The sequence below is a fragment of the Palaemon carinicauda genome, chromosome 4, assembly GCF_036898095.1.
Source record: "Palaemon carinicauda isolate YSFRI2023 chromosome 4, ASM3689809v2, whole genome shotgun sequence".
Classification (NCBI taxonomy): Eukaryota; Metazoa; Arthropoda; class Malacostraca; order Decapoda; family Palaemonidae; genus Palaemon; species Palaemon carinicauda.
The window spans coordinates 192,000,308-192,017,868 of NC_090728.1; the positions used below are offsets into that span (position 1 = coordinate 192,000,308).

The 17,561-nt window shown below is 43.3% G+C and overlaps 1 protein-coding gene and 1 pseudogene across 1 annotated transcript in view; both read left to right on the forward strand.

The window, feature by feature from the left end:
• Positions 1-17,561, forward strand: part of LOC137640309 (intermembrane lipid transfer protein VPS13A-like) — a 212,029-nt gene that overhangs the window by 86,925 nt on the left and 107,543 nt on the right. Inside the window, exons 17-23 of the mRNA XM_068372942.1 lie at positions 25-188; positions 1,063-1,214; positions 2,023-2,243; positions 4,034-4,145; positions 12,949-13,179; positions 13,849-14,064; positions 16,791-16,880. Of these exons, the coding sequence (XP_068229043.1) occupies positions 25-188; positions 1,063-1,214; positions 2,023-2,243; positions 4,034-4,145; positions 12,949-13,179; positions 13,849-14,064; positions 16,791-16,880 (1,186 nt within the window). The remainder of the gene's footprint in view (positions 1-24; positions 189-1,062; positions 1,215-2,022; positions 2,244-4,033; positions 4,146-12,948; positions 13,180-13,848; positions 14,065-16,790; positions 16,881-17,561) is intronic.
• Positions 9,833-9,951, forward strand: LOC137640336 (5S ribosomal RNA; annotated as a pseudogene).

Genomic DNA, 17,561 nt, shown 5'->3' on the forward strand with positions numbered 1-17,561 from the left:
ATGATTGTTTGTTCTATTTTACAGGATAGGAGACTGGGATCACCTAAGCTTAAATTCATGTCCTGGGATTCGTTCTGAAACAACTAGAGAGGTTCAAGCCGTTGAAGAGAATTTTGATCAACTTTGCCCTAATCCAGTTAAATTATACCAGGATATGATTAAACACCGGGTTCAAATTAATGTTCCTGGTAAGCCATATTGCTTATTCAGGTTATTGTGATTTGTCTGACTAGAATTTAGCTTTGAACTAGATATTTCTAAATTTGATTGCTTATTATTTTATGAAACGTAGTGTTGATGGAATACAGTATTTTCTGTCGCACTGTGGCGTCCAGTCAATCTTTACATCTTAAAAGCTTTGAATTATATCTTTCTTAACAGAGGTAAATTCTGCCCATATTCTCGCTATAGGTTTTACATTATTTTTAGATCATCATCACTCAATTAGTAACATAGTTGATTGGAGTGTTTAGCCAGCTTATGCTTACATTTAATGGTGATTCAATATTACTATATGCCAGCCGATATGCTTTCTTTATCGATACATAGTTGATTGGAGTGTTTAGCCAGCTTATGCTTACTTTTAATGATGATTCAGTATTACTATATGCCAGCTGATATGATTTCCTTGTTGATACACAGTTGATTGGAGTGTTTAGCCAGCTTATGCTTACTTTTAATGATGGTTCAGTATTACTATATGCCAGCCAATATGATCTCCTTATAGATACATAATTGATTGGAGTGTTTATCCAGCTTATGCTACTTTTAATGATGGTTCAGTATTACTATATGCCAGCCGATATGCTTTCCTTATAGATACATAGTTGATTAGAGTGTTTATACAGCTTCTGCTTGCTTTTAATGGTGATTCAATATTACTACAGTATATGCCAGCCAATATGATCTCCTTATAGATACATAATTGATTGGAGTGTTTAGCCAGCTTATGCTTGCTTTTAATGATGGTTCAGTATTACTATATGCCATCCAATATGCTTTCCTTATAGATTCATAATTTCTTCTTATAAACTGAAGTTTTTATTTTTTTTTTTCCTACAGGATTTGATGAGCTTACTGTTTTTGTCGGGAATCGGTCCCGCAGTCGTGTCTTCCAACTCAGCCCTCCCATGCATGACAGAAGGTATCATATCATTGTGTCTGTTGAAGTGGACCACCAGTCGACTCGTGTCACAGTTCGGAGTCCATTGCAGGTTAGTCCTTTCGTAATCTGGAGGCTTTGCTAATAGCTTCTTCTTCTTTGTCTACATCTTTTCCCACTTTTATGTAGGGTCGATGTTTCTGGTCAGCTTTCTCCATCTACCTCTGTCCCACACCTCATCACCGGTTAATCCCTTTGATCGAAGGTCATCCTTGATACAGTCCACCCACCTTCGCTTTGATCTCCATTAGAGAGAGGGGGAGAGCCGTAGTCGTCATACTTGCCACTGAGCCTGTGTCTACATTAGCATTCCTTTTTTATTTCTGAAGGCTTTAACATAATCATGTTATGAAATAAGGCTACAGTGTTTCATAATGGTAGAAAAGATCATATTTATCTACACATGCAAAAAATGTTTTTTGCTGAGAGTATGTAAACTCATAAGCAAGAATAGCATTGTAAATTTGAAAAGAAAGTTTACTGTAATCACTATCAACAATTTATATTTGCTTGAGATTTTGGGAATGAAAATAATCAATGTGGTATCATCTTTGAACAGTGGTATAAAAAAAGGTTTCAATGGACTCAGATACATTGTGCCATCCATTGCAATAAGCATGACCGTATAGAATAAGGAAAAAATATGAGTGTGCTAGATATAAGAAGAAATAGTTATTCTAGAGAAATAAGATTCTTTGTCTGTCAATATGCTAGTTATTGAATAGTGGGTTTAAGAGTCAATTAACTATTTATAACTCAACTGTATGTATATATGTACAGTACAGTACAGTATATATATTTGTCTATACAGTATAGTATTTAGTAACAATATTTATCACTAATCTGAACATCTTTTACAGGTTATCAATGAGCTCCCTATACCCGTCAACATCTGCTTCACGAAGAACATCATGGAAGCGCTTGGATCGTCTCTTGGGGAGATTCATTCTCGTGTTGTTTCTCCTATAAATCCCTTCGAAGCTCATATACCTATGGCTGCATTACAGCCAGATCAGGTTTACACCGTGCCTCTTCTAGTCGCATACAATTCACCGTTACACATTCAACCTGCAGCGGCAGAGTAAGTATGAAATAAATTAACTCTTTAACCCTTTTACCCCCAACGCTATTTGGAACTTTCCAACCCTTAACCCCCAGGCGTTTTTTTTTTTAAGCACATTTTGCTATGTATTTTTTTTAAATTGCTCTAACAGCCTTAATTTTTTGTCATAGAGAGGTCAGGTTGGTCTCATTATTTTGGAAAAGGCCTGAGGTTTCTCATATAGTTATCAAAAATATGCAAAAAAAAGTGAATAACAGTTTTTTGCAAGGACGTACTGGTACGTCCAAGGGGGTAAAGGGATGAGTTTTGTGAAACGTACCAGTACGTCCATTGGGGGGTAAAAGGGTTAATTGCAAGTATCATTTGTATGATAGATATCATTATCTTCTGATTGGTAAGGCAATTCTTTAATTACACATTTTAAACATCAAAGTTACCTTGTAGGATGTAATGGCTGAGATACCTTGTATTTCTCTTTTTTTTATTCTGGTAACAGGCTTTGAATTTATATTTCATTATAAGACAAGCAGATGAAATAGTAGTCACAAAACTAAAATTGCTGAAAATTTTCCTTGATTACCATGAATGTATTTGGGCATCTTTTAATGATATTGATGGTTATTTTTTAGTTCATAAACCCACAAATAGAACTCTTTATTCTATTATTTCTTCATTAAAAGTATTGAAATATATTTGATGATACAACGGATTTTGAGCAAAGCGAAAAATCTATTTTTGGGTAAGAGTGCCATGTCGTCCTGATGGAAGGTTCCTTTAGGTAGCCTATCCCTTAGAAAGGTTACATACATAAAGGAACCTTCCATCAGGACGACATGGCCAAACCCAAAAAGTATATTTTTTTTTTCTTAAAAAGCCATCTTAAACTTTCATGTCTAATAATACAAAAGCAGATACAGTAATGAGATTCTAGTTTAAGAATTAAAAGCTCTGGCATCTAGATGGTATTTAATGGGGTAAGAAAATGGATTAATGTTTAAATAGTTAAAAGATTGCTTGTTGATACAGTATATTCTTTATTTCTTAAAAACCCATCTTAAACTGTCTAATAATTCAAAAAGAAGATAAAGAAATTCTAGTTTAAAAGTTAAAAACTTTAGCATCCAGATGGTATTTAATGTTGTAAGAAAATGGACTAATGTTTATATAGTTAAAAGATTATAATTCATGGTTGCTAGGACTGACGCAATATGCCGGGGTTTGGGAATGAAAGCTCTACTTAAGAGTATAGAAAATTTTATTTCCAGATAATAAGGGCATGAATGCTTATATTTTACCTGCTTATTTTTTCCCAACAGGTATTTTAGAGTAATGCTTTTATTAGTAAATTTTAAAGAGGAATAATTCAATGTTTAATAGAGACAATTCCTCTTGAAATCTTTATTTTCCTCTTGTACTTTAAAGTAACAAAAAACACGTACGAACGTTCACGGGTGCTAACAAGGAATGATGGGAGAAGGTTAGGTAGTGGTGGTGGGGGGGGGGGGGGGGGCAGTAGCTGTAGTGAACGACACCTTGTAGTAACTGGGGATTTTGAGGAGGGAGAAATCTAATTGGAAAGGGATCTTTGGTAGTGGTATCACTCGCCCCAGTTTTAATACCGACACCCTTTAGGGATGAGCGAGCTGGATATATTCCTGGCATTCCATGCAACTTTTTTCTCTGGTATATTTAGCAGTATTTATACCTTTGAAATGGTGTTTTAAGGAGCATTTCACGGAGTGACACAGGTTCCTCGCCCAGAAATAGAAAAACAGAATATTTTTCATCTCATTTTTTAATACTTCTAGCTATGGTGTTAGTGAGATTGGCGTATGGTGGAAGGAAGTCCTATCCTCGACGCGATCGCATCTACTTGTGTGCAATTCAAAAGTGGAGAATGAATCCGATGTCACAGCAGCTGTGAGTACCGAGATTTTCAGTTTATAATTCTAAATCTTCAGTGTTTTTAACCACTAGAAGATGATAAAAGAATAGCATGTTGGAGTGGTTATGACATCACTCCTAAAATAATAGATAAAGTACATACATACATACATACATATACCAAGGCACTTCCCCCAATTTTGGGGGGTAGCCGACATAAAAAAAAAGGACCCTTGTGGCCGCGGGGGCATAAAAACAATTAGAATAGCTCCAACGTATCCCTGCGTGTCGTAAGAGGCGACTAAAAGGGACGGGACGAGGGGGCTGGGAACCCCCTCTCCTGTATTATGATCCTGTGAGACATCATAGATAAAGTACCTATTGAAAAGAATGTTTTTTTTTTGTTTAATGCATGGAAACAGTAAAGCTTTGTAATAAAGTAGATTAATTGTTTTGGTAATTTAGCTATAGTTGATGTTAATGTTTGGTATTGTAAAATTGTCTTTTAATCAAATACAGTGCTGCATGTGATTTATCAGAGAATTGTTTTAATTGTAACATTGCAGGCACTTTGTTTTGATCTAATTGCAGTGCCTTTGGAAATGGGAGGATGATCAATGCATAAAATATTTTGTATCATATTTTTCTTTTATAAAAACACAAGAGCAATGCAGTGGACGTTTTCCCACAAACTGAAGAAAGTAGTGTCATAAATTTTATAATGTGAAATATTTAAACAAAAATTGTTTGACTGACCTAAAACATTTTGAAAACTAAAATCTAGATCAGCGAGAACTGTAGGAACTTATCCTTTTAAAATCTTAACCTATATTTGTTCCGTAACTGAAATACAAACCACGCTATTTACATTGGGTTTACCTTTTAGCGTAGCTGAAATGGCGAGCCATTAGAATTTAATGAGGGTGTAATACCCCCCCGCTAGTTAGCGGGGGGGGGGGGTGGTTAGGGGAGTGGTAGCCAGCTACCCCTCCCCCCCTCACACACCGATGAATTGCTTCACTTTCACTTTTGGCTCGGACATGGACAGACGTCTCTGTCTTTGTCCTCGCTTGGCAACCATTGTTTGTTTTGTCTTTACTTAATCACTTACTTTTCTTTTACTCAATATATATGTAAACATTTACTCATGTTTATGTATATATTTGAGTATAGAAATCAGTAAGTTTCCTTTACAGAGTTTGTGCTTGTGTGTGTAGTGTACGATATCTCCGTGGAGCCCTCGGCAGTTAGGCCACCATGGTGTAATTTCATGGGTCGCGATCGAGTTTGACTTCGGTCTTTCTCTCTCTCTCTCTTGAGGTCGTTCACACTTTTACTACGTTACTACGCCTTTTGTAGCTTCCTTCCCGTGTAGGGGGGGGGGGTTGCTACGCCGTACGTTTTGTCTCAATTAGTTTATGAATCTAATTGTATTTGTTGATTTTTCAGCTTTGTAGAACGATTCCTTTCGGGGTTTTCGTTCTTTCTTTAGTGTTCATTCATTTTTAAATTACGTAATTACATAGTTACATAATTATAATTGTTATAATTCTGTGTTGGTTACAGCTCTCCTTCCGTGAGTGTAAGTGGTTGTGAGGGCACGTGCCTGTTGTGTAATTCTTGTGTTCCTTTCCCTCGGGATTCCTCTTCAGAGCCTTCCCGGGGGAATGAATGTGTACTAATGATTTTTGTTTTATTTTTTTACAGTTACCGATCTAGTTCGTTTCTGTAATGTGACACCGGTGTGAGCTGTCTTGTTGAGGCCTGGGGATTTGGCTGTTGCTGCCTCCCCTATGGATCTTCGTCAGGGGCGTGTCTCCTTCTTCTGGAAGTACTCCCGTGATGATTGACAGCTCTCCAGTTCATTTTAGAACTCTCAGGAGGCTCGCCTCCTTGGGTGGGTAACTTTCCTTCCGAGAGAAGTTTTTCCTGTCCAGGCTTGAGTTTTTCCACTTTTGGGGGGTTCTTCTCTTGCCTTTTTTTTGTGCGACTATGCTCTTGGTACTGAGCGGTCGCACCTGCAGTTTTGCTCAAGGGGCTGGGCAACTGCAGGAGCCCCTCTTCGGAGGATTGCTCCTTTTAGGTCACTGGCTGACCAGTCTCTTCTACGAAGTGTTTCTCTTTCGTTCGCGAGAGAGTACACTCATAGAGACTCCTCTTTGGAGGATTCTTCTACTGTTGTTGCTGTTGGCCTCCTTCGCCGTAAGGCTCACTGTCCGCCTCGTCGTAAGGGCCTCCCATCTCCCTATAAGGGTGCTAAGAGGCGCCTTTTTGAATCTCCGTATGCAGCCTACAACTCCTTCTTCTTGATCTTCCGCCCCTGGTGCAGATGGACGGCAGTCTGACCTTGTCTTCCGACGGGCAACGGTCTTCCCGACGGACAACGGTCTTCCGACGGACATCAGTCTCCCGACGGACAGACAGCGGTCTTCCGACGGACATCAGTCTCCCGACGGATAACGATCCCTTCGGGGCAAAGGGTTGCCTCCCACGGGGGTTCTTCCCTTGCGTGTCAGGGTTCCCCTGCGCGCCCTTCTGCTGTGTTCTCTCCTGCTCAGTGTTAGCGCACAGGCGCTCTCCTGCTCAGTGTTAGCGCACAGGCGCTCTCCTGCTCATGAGCGCTTTCCTGATCGCTAGCGCTCTCCTGTTCGCCAGCGCTCTCCTGTTCGTCAGCGCTCTCATGATGATCATCTCTGCTGTTCCTGTTGGTTCCTGTTATGCGCCCTGTGCGCCCACGTTCGCCCTCGCGATCTAGAACTTCGGTTCAGGTCTTGGACAAGGACTCTTCTTCTACGCACAGGCTTCCACGCGTTGCCTTCTGCTCGCCAGCGACCATAGACGCGTCAACGTTCACCTGCTCGTCAGCGATCTCCTATGCGTCAACGATCGCTATCGATCTGCCACGCGTGTCAGTTCCCCTGGACACCATCAGTAGCGATCTAGCGCTCGCCTGCTGTGGACCACGATCTCCGGTAGCTGAGTATTGCCGTAGATCTTCCTCCTGCTCGCCAGCGCTCACCTTTACTTCTGTCCTTCTGTGCGCCAGCTTTCTTCAATCGCCAGCGCACATCTGCGCGCCCTTTTCTGCCACGCACCAATGGGCGCCAACGGTTTTCTGACCGTCTAGGATCGCTTGATTAACAGCTTGCTTCAGCGCTCACCTTCCTGATGCACCTGCACTCCTTCTGTTAGCGCGATGCGCGCTAACCATCACTAGTCTCTCTCGCGTTGGCAATCGCCTACGCGCCCCGCGCGATTCTTCACCTGCGCGCTTGCGTTTTGTTAACGCGCCACCGCTCGCCGACGCGCCGTCGCTCGCCGACGCGCCGTCGCTCGCCGACGCGCCGTCGCTCGCCGACGCGCCGACGCGCCGTCGCTCGCCGACGCGCCGTCGCTCGCCGACGCGCCGTCGCTCGCCGACGCGCCGTCGCTCGCCGACGGGCCGTCGCTCGTCGACGCGCCGTCGCCCGCCTACGCGTCATCGGTCTCCCGACCGCCTGCGCTCACCCGTGCGCCCACGTGCCTGCGCGTCCACACGCTCACGTGCCCGCGCGACCGCTCACCCACGTGCCTGCACACCTAGGCGAATGCGCGACCACGCACATGCTCTCCAATGTTCGCCCGCGCGCGAACCGACGGTCTTCCATCGCGCGGACGGACGGTGTTCCTTCGCGCGGACGGACGGTGTTCCTTCGCGCGGACGGACGGTGTTCCTTCGCGCGGACGGACGGTGTTCCATGGCGCGGTCCGACGGTGTTCCGTCGCGCGGACCGACGGTGTTCCGTCGCGCGGACCGACGGTGTTCCGTCGCGCGGACCGACGGTGTTCCGTCGCGCGGACCGACGGTGTTCCGTCGCGCGGACCGACGGTGTTCCGTCGCGCGGACCGACGGTGTTCCGTCGCGTGGACCGACGGTGTTCCGTCGCGCGAACCTACGGTGTTTCATCGCGCGAACGTCGGCTTAATTCTTGCAGTATCCATTGCTCCCCTACGGGTTATCGCTCGCCGACCACCAGCTCTCGCCCTTCATACCACGCTCTCCCTCCTTCTGCGCTCCTTCGCGCACCTTCGTTTGCGTTCCTGCGTGCCCGCGCATGGGCGCTTCCACGTTCGCCCACGCGCAAACCATTGATTTACCATCGCGCGAGCGCCAGGGCGATTGCGACCGCGATTCCCGTTGGGGTTTCGCAGCACGGCCAGCCTGGTGAGTCTTCTGGAGCGTATTACCAGAACACGGCCTCACCCCGTAAACGCAGAGCATGGCACATCAAAGAGCAGGAAGAATCTTCAGGGAGGTCTGAGCAACATTCTTCTTTCCAGAACCTGGGTTAGCCCTTCCCCGTCATTCCCTGGAAGGGTTTTTGCCAGGGAGCTTTCCGTTCGAGATTTCTCCATCGGGCAAGGGGTGACTGGTTTACCCCTTCCTCTTCTCTATCTCGTGAAAGGGGCTTACCAGGTCCTTTCCCTCCTCGGTTGCGACCCGAGGTTTTGTTCAAGGAAGCTACAGGAAGGTCATGGGTACTTTCCTCCTCTCGGGCTCAAGCACCTTGGCGTTTCGTCGCCAAGTTTCGAGCTTGCGGGCAAGCTCGATGTTGGACCATCTGGACGCAATGACCGAGGGCTTCCTTTCGGGTGTCTCATCCGTGGATGTCGACAACCTCAGACACCCTTCCATCCTTGGGAAGAGTTTGTTTGTGCCCAAGGACAGAGACATAGACAGCGGTTGTGCGGAGGAAGTCGACTTCCATTTTCACTCCTCCAAGGCGCTTTCTTCCAGACCCTGCAGGGCTCCAGCGCCTCTTTCTTTCAGCCTCGTCGGTCTAAGTTATCGGACCGGCTACGAAAACTGAGACAAGGTGTCCAATAGCAGTCCCCTCCTGTCAGGAACAGGTAGCACGGGAGGCTCTCCCCGGGGGGCATAGTCCTAGAGGGAGAGGCAGAGTTCACGAACTCTAGGATTGGCAACCCCCCCTTGCAGGTTTCACGCTGGGAGGACGCCTAAGGTTACTCATCCGGATAACAGCTTCCCGATGCCCATTCCTGCACGAGCTCCGTGATCAGCCAAGGATATCGCGCCTGCCGTCTCTGTCAGCGAATTCAGTGTATCTGAACTTCTATGCCATAGGGTCGGCAAGAGTTTGCCCGTTTGGGCAGAATGATCCATGCCTTAGGAGGAGGTCCTCCATAGGATCGTCGACGGCTTCACCCCCCGGCTTCTTCAGTCGATCCTTTCTCGTAAGAAAGTATCTGAGACGGGAATTCCGTAGTCGACCTCTCAGCTCTGATCAAGTTTGTCGAACAAACTTCGTCCAGCGTGGAACAACAGAATCGATCAGACTGGTAACGAGGCGACAGGACTCCTTAGGCCCTGGATCGGAAGGACGGGTACTTTCAGTTTCCATTCCATCCATCTTCCAGGAAGCTCGTGGAATTCAGCCTAGACTACAGCTATTCCTGCTTAAGATGCAGTGTGGCGATCCCGCCGTGGCATCGCAGGTTTTTCCCCAGAGAACTCTCCCTGCTTTTCTCATGGCCGCTCGGGAGCAGGCTGCCGCCTCCTTCGCCTTTTGGAGGTCTGGTCAACTCCGGTAGGCTCGGGTTTGACCTTCTTCAACGCCGGGACAAGCTTCCGGATCCTTACCATGAGTGGGGGTTCATGGTAATTTGCTAGGAGCCTTCTCTTCTTCGGCCTCAACATCTGGAGTATCTAGCCATGATATTGAGTCAACGGCCTTACCACGTTGGAAACCCCGCTTCTCGTCCGTCCAGCGAGGTTAAGCAACGTCGGGTCTGGTTGGTACTTGGATGGGTGACCTCCTGGGGACGCCAGATTCTGTTGCCGCCTCCTCCGAGCCTTCCCTTCAGTTGACTGTGGCAAGGCTGAGGAGAGTCGCAGTACCTGTTTTCAGTCGGGCAGAGCTTTCAGCCCTACCTTGTAACGTTTCCTAGGTCTCTTTCCTCATTGACCCGTCTAAAGTTCCGAATGGTTGCCTCAGGATAAGTTCCCTGTGGGGCGGCCCAAGTTCCGGTGGTTTCAAAGCAACGATTAACCGGACTTTCTGGCCCCTATGGGACCAGCGGGACGATTAGACCTGCAATGGGGGTTGACCTATGGAACCTCTTGATGGGAGTGGATATTCTCGTCCTTTCCCCACATTTTTTATGCTGTTCTCGGACTCGTCAAAGGAAAGGGGGGGTGGGGGCATGCTCCGGTCCAGGCCTATGGTCAGGACCTGAGGGATACCTCTCCATCATTCAGGCAGGATTAGGGGCCGTAGTCTGGCCCCTCTACAGATCCTACAGCTCCTGCCGAGTCGCTCCGTGCGCGACGACTTCATGGTACTGGCGTGTTCTAACCAGCAAGGGATGCATTTTTATACCTTCGCATCTTGCAGTAGAGATACTGAGATGATTTGAGATCCTCTCAATACCACCATCGGCTTGCTCATTCCGGGCAGAGGAATGTTCTCTCCGACTATCCGAGCAGAGCCTCGTAGAGAGAGTGTACCTGGGGGTCTTTGGCCTTGAGTAACCAGCAAGTCCTGGCCTGGGGGACCTGATCGCGACAGCTTGGAACCTCAAGCTTCCGCTGTTCTTCCCCCCAGTCTCAGACCCCGAGACTCTTTGGCAAGATGCATTCCGGTGATGGTTGGACAACATCGACGCCTGCGTCTTCCCTCCTTTGTTGTCTGTTGAGAATGGGTCTCAACAAGGTTGTCTGCCAACCTTTCAATGGCCCTGAGAGGTCCACTGGGACTATGCGCGGAACGGTTTCCGGACCCTCTGCTTCCCCTGACGGAACTCCCGGGAAAGCTTCTCCCACGGCACAGGCTTCTCAAACAACCACACTGCAACATCTTTCACGAGCCGGGGCGTTGCTTCAGCTTCATGCCTGGAGACACTACGCCTCTTCCTCATGAAGAGACAACCCGCTACAGTCGCGGGACGGAGGTCGCGTCATCTGCGATAGTCATCCGCAGGGGTCTTCCAGGCGAAGTGGAGAGTCTTCGGTGGTTGGTGTCATGGGAGATATACCTCTTCCCTTGAGGCCTCTTCTCCAGCAATAACGAACTTATTGCCTTTCGGCGGGAGGAAACTCCTTTCTGCTCTCGGCAATGAAGCCTGTCGCTCAGCCTTTTCCTGACCTTCAGGCTGAAAGGAATAACTTTTTCCTTCCCGCTGGACCTTTCCTCGCTCGTGCGAAGCTGCGAACGTCCCTGCCCTAGTCGGAGTGAGACCTCCAACATGGAGCATGGCTCGGACTTTTTAGTCCCTTAAGAGATCTTCTCAAGACCCTTTACGTCAGGCCTCTGATCGTATTCCGTCTTGGGGCTCCTGCTCACTCTGGCTGCAGCCAGTGTGTAAGCAATCTTCTTAGTCTCGTACGACTCCGCCCTTTCTAAGGAATGGGGGAAGGCACAATTCAGGTTCGCTCCTGAGTTGTTGGCTAGACTCAGAATCTTGGGGTCCCGGCCCTTCGGTCCAATTCCTTCAAGATTTCGAGTCACCATTCTGTATGTGATGTCCCAAAACCTTCTCCTTCTTGCCAGTAAAGGATTCGAGAGGTTAGCTTTGGGAACAGCTGCAGTTTGTCCTCATGTGCAGCCGGGTTGGGAGCACAAGAAGGACACGGGGGAGAGTCACCAGTATACCTCTTCAGCCCGGACTCAAGGACATTCATCTCGACCTGTCTCCAGACCCTCCCCCGTCACGTCGCCCTACAGCACGATGTCGGATACATCGCAACGTCCCTCGCCTTCGAGTAATACTACTCTGTGACGCAGGTGCTACAAGCTGGAGTCTGGAAGCGTCTAATGACCTTCGCAGCCCGCTTCTTGCAGGGCGTGACCCACAGGAGTTTCGATACGTTTCTATCGCTCTATGGTGGCTACACAACAGCTGGTCTAACCTCAAGCTCCTTTTTGGACAGGTAGCAGAAGGTTGAGGGTATTGTTATCAGGTTTTAGTCTGCATGAACGAAAGAAGTATGTCTGGCCCTTATTTCTTTCTTCATCATCCCCTCTACTGGGAAGCAGCATCCTGGTCTCTGCATAGCTGACCTCAAACCTCTGCAGGTAAACCATGCTTCCTTGTGTTCCGAGTATTGAGTCAATACTGTCGCGTCCCCCATACCCTGACGAGGTGGTATTGGGAACGTCCTAACCCAGAGTTCCTTCTGGAACTCCAGGTCGACTGCCTAGGACGGGTCACACTTCTTCCTTCACACACAAGCTTATGTAGGCCACACGGTTCCTTGCGGAGCAAGGAACTTGTGAGGTGCAGGGACTCCTTTTCTCGAGTGCGACTCACTCGGATTCTGAGTCCCCGGGTAAAGCCAAAGCCAGTATGGCTGGGGACTTTCCACCCTTACCTAAGGGGTAAGTCACCCAATGTAAATAGCGTGGTTTGTATTTCGGTTACGGAACAAATGACAAATTCGAAGATAATTTGTATTTTTCCTAACCATACAAACCTTAGCTATTTACATATATTTGCCCGCCAGCCCTGTCCCCCAAGACAAGTCCTACCTCTAAGTGAAAGTGAAGCAATTCATCGGTGTGTGAGGGGGGGAGGGGTAGCTAGCTACCCCTCCCCTACCTCCCCCCCCCCTGCTAACTAGCGCGGGAGTAATACACCCTCGTTAAATTCTAATGGCTCGCCATTTCAGCTACGCTAAAAGGTAAACCCATGTAAATAGCTAAGGTTTGTATGGTTAGGAAAAATAAAAATTATCTTCGAATTTGTCATATTTTTCTTTTCTGGAATTGAATAAATTTTGATGAAATGTAAAAATCCCTTATTTCCTAAAATACCTAAACTAAAATTGCTCTTTTTCCAGGTAACAATGAGAGAGGGCGTGAAATTAAGTACTGGTCAGTGGGAGGGACTAGGCGGTGTGCTTCCAAATTATACTTTGTGCTTTTCCCCACCATTGGCCATCCATAATCATCTTCCCTGCACTCTAGTTTTAACACATCCAGCCTTAGCACAGCCCTTGACATTGGATCCTGGGGGCTGTACTACTCTTTATAAAGTTAATTTGGATGATAAAGTGCACTTAGAAGTTCAGGTGAGATTTTACCATATTTATGTCTTTCGGAGAAACTTATTTAGTTACTGAATATTATCAAATTTTTTATCATTACTGTGGTTAATATATGTTTATTGTAAATTAGCATGCAACCAAGTGACTGATATGTTAATTCTCTCTCTCTCTCTCTCTCTCTCTCTCTCTCTCTCTCTCTCTCTCTCTCTCTCTCTCTCTCTCATCAGTAAAATATGTATAACTATGAAATACTTTGAACAATTGCTCACATGTCAGTTGAGACTTCCTTACAGTATTCTATAAAAGAAAGTTAATCTTGAAGAGAAATTTGCTCTAGACACAGCATAGAGGAAAAACTAAGATCGTTGATATACTATTTGTAGCCTCATATTCAAAATATATTTTAAGGAGAGATTCTAAAATTGTTATCTTAACGAAGCAGCTTATTCTGCATTCGCAATATAGTAATTAGTAAACATAAATAAAGTATGATTCAGGTGTAAGTACATAATCATGAAAAGTCACTCAATCACTAATGAAGTAAGCATTGTTTATATAGGTACAATGTTATTTGAAAGGTACAGTGTACTGTATAGTATGTAATTAGAATATATAGAATTTTATTTGATACTTATTATTTAATTATTTGAGTTTCTATTCTAAATATTTTGATTGGTTCCTTGTACCATTTAGGTCTGTAACTACCTTGGTAGTGACTGGGATGGCACGTTAGAGATTGGACCAGAGAAGGGAGATGACCACCGTACTCTCACGTTGAGCCATGGTGACGGAGACAATAAGAAAAAGCTCGAACTAACCCTTTACACAGTTCGATCTGGATCGGTGTCCATTTACGTTTACTCCCCGTACTGGATTGTAAACAAGACCGGTCTCCCCTTAAGTATACGTGTAAGTACACTAGTTGTTCTTTTTTTTTCAAATTGGTACGTAGATCTCCATTCCTAAAATAAAAAGGATACTCTGCATTAAAGTATAACCCATCATTTTTGGAGCAGTCGAATTATAGTGTGTCTTTTTGTGTGGCTTGCCATACTATAGAGAAATAATATTTGCAAAAGTTATAAAAGTAAAATAAAAGGATAAAGTTTTTATTATAAGAAATAGTGAGTACGGTAAATATGAATGATTTATAAAGGAACAGTAAATAGGTAATGTTTTCAGACTGAAAAATTTGAGGTAAATGCTGAATCTAAAAGAGGAGAAAAAATTAAATGTTTGTTATGGCACAGTACTAATTAACCTTCTATATGTCTAGTAATAAGACAGTAGAGACATCCATATTTGCACAACCAGATACAGATTTTTTTGATGGATTCCTCTTCTCAGTTTTCTTTAGAATAGGAAGTTTACTCGCATCCATCCTTACTCATATACTTTCAACTTCTCTGCTAATGGTTCAACAAGGGTTGTTTCAATCATGGAAGAACTTGAGGTATGGGTGATAAAGAGCTAGCATATCTTAACATTTTAGGGATGTAGTGGCATATTGGAAATGTCCATGATTCGTGTTCTGTTGGTTGGGAGTTCGATATCTGCTCAAGTGTTATAGTTTCTTTTTTTGTTTGCAATCTCACCATCATTTTGACATAAGGATGGGTAAGTTTTGGGAAGCCTTTAGGTCTACTTGTTGAGTCATCAGCAGCTATTGCCTAGCCCTCCCTGGTCTTAGCTTGGTTGGAGGGGTGTTGGTTATTGATCATATGTAGTATACAGTATATATTGTCTGTCTTCAGGGCATTGTCTCTGTCCCTTGCTTCTGCCATTCATGAGCAATCTTTAAACCTTTAAGTGGTCATGTATTCTTTAGAAGGTTTCCTTCTGTCCATTGTTAAAGGATTTGTTACAAATATTCAGGCACCTTGCATATCCTACAAAAATTATTGTGCATCTGAAACTTCACTGGAAAGAATATTAGCTGTATTTTTAAAGAAATTCTAAAATAATGTGTAAATACTTAATTTCTGAAAATTATTAATCATAGAATGGTTCTTATAAACTTAAAACGTGTATCTTTTCGTAGCTGATTTTGATTGCACTAGTTTTTACTTGGAGTTTTTATCCGCTTTAAGACAGCATTTGCCTGTCATAAACATTTTTAATGCCACAGTTAATATAATTAATGCCAACTGTACTTTAAAGTATTTACCTAGTAGAACCCATAATTTTCTGTATACCTGTCCCCCAGTTATGAAACACCTACAGGTTATAATTTTTGTTCTTTAGGGATATCTTAATTTTTTATTGACAATGCTCTAAATTTTGTAAAATATACAGATGATACTACTCACTTTGTATCAATTGCATCTCCTAAATGTAAAACTATGATTGCAGAATCCCTTACTAAAGATCACATCAAATGCATGGTGCAAATTGTGAGGCATGAAGTTAAACCCAAACAAAACTCAGAGTATAAGCAGGTCAAGGACAAGGACTCAACATCCAGATTTGTTCTTTAATGATGGTTCTTTAATCATATGCAACTCATTTTGAATTCTAGGTGTGATTCTTGATTGCAAATTTACTTTTAGGAAATACATACAATCTCTTTCTTCGATTATAAAAAGAATTGTCATATTAGATAGGTACCTATTTTAAGATTTTCGGTGAACAGTCTATCCTGAGAAAATGTTTTGATTCTTTCAGTCTACAATATTTTGAAAATTTTCTTTTCTGATTTTTATCCTAATTTGTTGGGAAAAACATGTAGTTTATCAAATTTCTTATGGCTGATGTGGATATTATTTTCTGGCACAGTTGTTCAGTTATTTCTTTGTCCATGTAGCATAATATTATTCATAATTGTGACCATTTTTTGCCTTCAGATCTTCCTATATGGTGCTATCCTGTACCTAGCATTGGGTACGCAGTTTATTCGAACAGTCTTGCCTTTTCCATCTTAGGCTTGATACTGCGTTGTAATGTAGAAGTTTTTATCCAGCTGTGACCAGATTGTGGAATGATCTTCCTTATCTGGTGGTTGAGCCAGTGTAATGTCAGGAGTTTAGACTTGTTGCAGATGCATTCCTGTTGAACAGTTTGAACATTAGTCACATTTCTTATTATTATTATTATTATTATTATTATTATTATTATTATTATTATTATTATTACTTAGTAAGCTATAACCCTAGTTGGAAAAGCTGGATACTATAAGCCCAGGGGCTCCAACAGGGAAAATGGCCCAGTGAGGCAAGGAAACAAGGAAAAATAAGATAATTTTCAAACAGTAACAACATTAAAATAAATATTTCCTATATAAACTATAAAAACTTTAACAAAACAAGAGGAAGAGAAATTAGATAGAATATTGTGCCCGAGTGTACCCTCAAGAAAGAGAACTCTAACCCAAGACAGTGGAAGACAGTTTATATAGGAAATTATTTAACATAACTAGCACTGAAATTAACATTTGTTTTTATCATTTCTAATATATAGTTAATTCGTTACTTCCCTATTTCCTTATCGCCCTGGGCTGCTTTCCCAGTTTAAGCCCTTGGGTTTGTAGCAACCTGCTTTTCTAACTAGGAAACTTTAATATAATGCAAAATCAATAACTATTAGTCTTAAAGTATTACCTTTTGAAATTACCTTAATTTCCATATTTTGTATTTCAGGGAGCAAGATCAAAATATATCTGTGATTTGAATGGATCCGAAGAGATTGTGTTATTCCGATACAAGAGAAATTATCCTCATAAGTTAAAGGTAAGATTAATGTTAATCTCCTTAAGGTTGAATGATGGCCTAAAGTATTTTATGAAGTTTTAAATGAAAGGTATATTACATTATACAATTGTAAATTCTGTGTTTAGTTTATACAGATGTTATGTACCTCAATGTCACGTAGTAGATTTGATATATCACTGTGTGGCAACATTTCTTTAGTTTTGAAATAACTAAATTAAAGAGAATATCAAACAATGCATATAAGAATATTTATATATGAATGATGAACATGCACAAAAGAGATGCATAAATTATGCTTGAGCGGATCGTCCGCTATGGTGTTTTGACATAACAACTTTCAGGAATCGAAAATTGTATTATTGTTTCTGTGTATGCGGAAACATATCGTACATGCTCTCCAGAAGTTTCAGCCAATTATTTTTATAAATAATGAAGATAAAATGGTCATTAAATGATGACGTCATCTTTACTGCATCGTCTGCATGACTGAGTTTTACAAAATCGTCTTTGCGTGTTTATTTTTCCTATATATAGCGATAATTTCACTTATATTTCGAAATCTCGTACGTCTGGCAGAGGTAGAATCCATTGGTAGAGAGTAGGCGAACGCAAACTACGAACTACGAGAAGAACAGCCAGAGTTTCCAAAGACTTATAGAAGTTACATTGCATGTGTTTGTTTACTTGAAGTTCGTATGT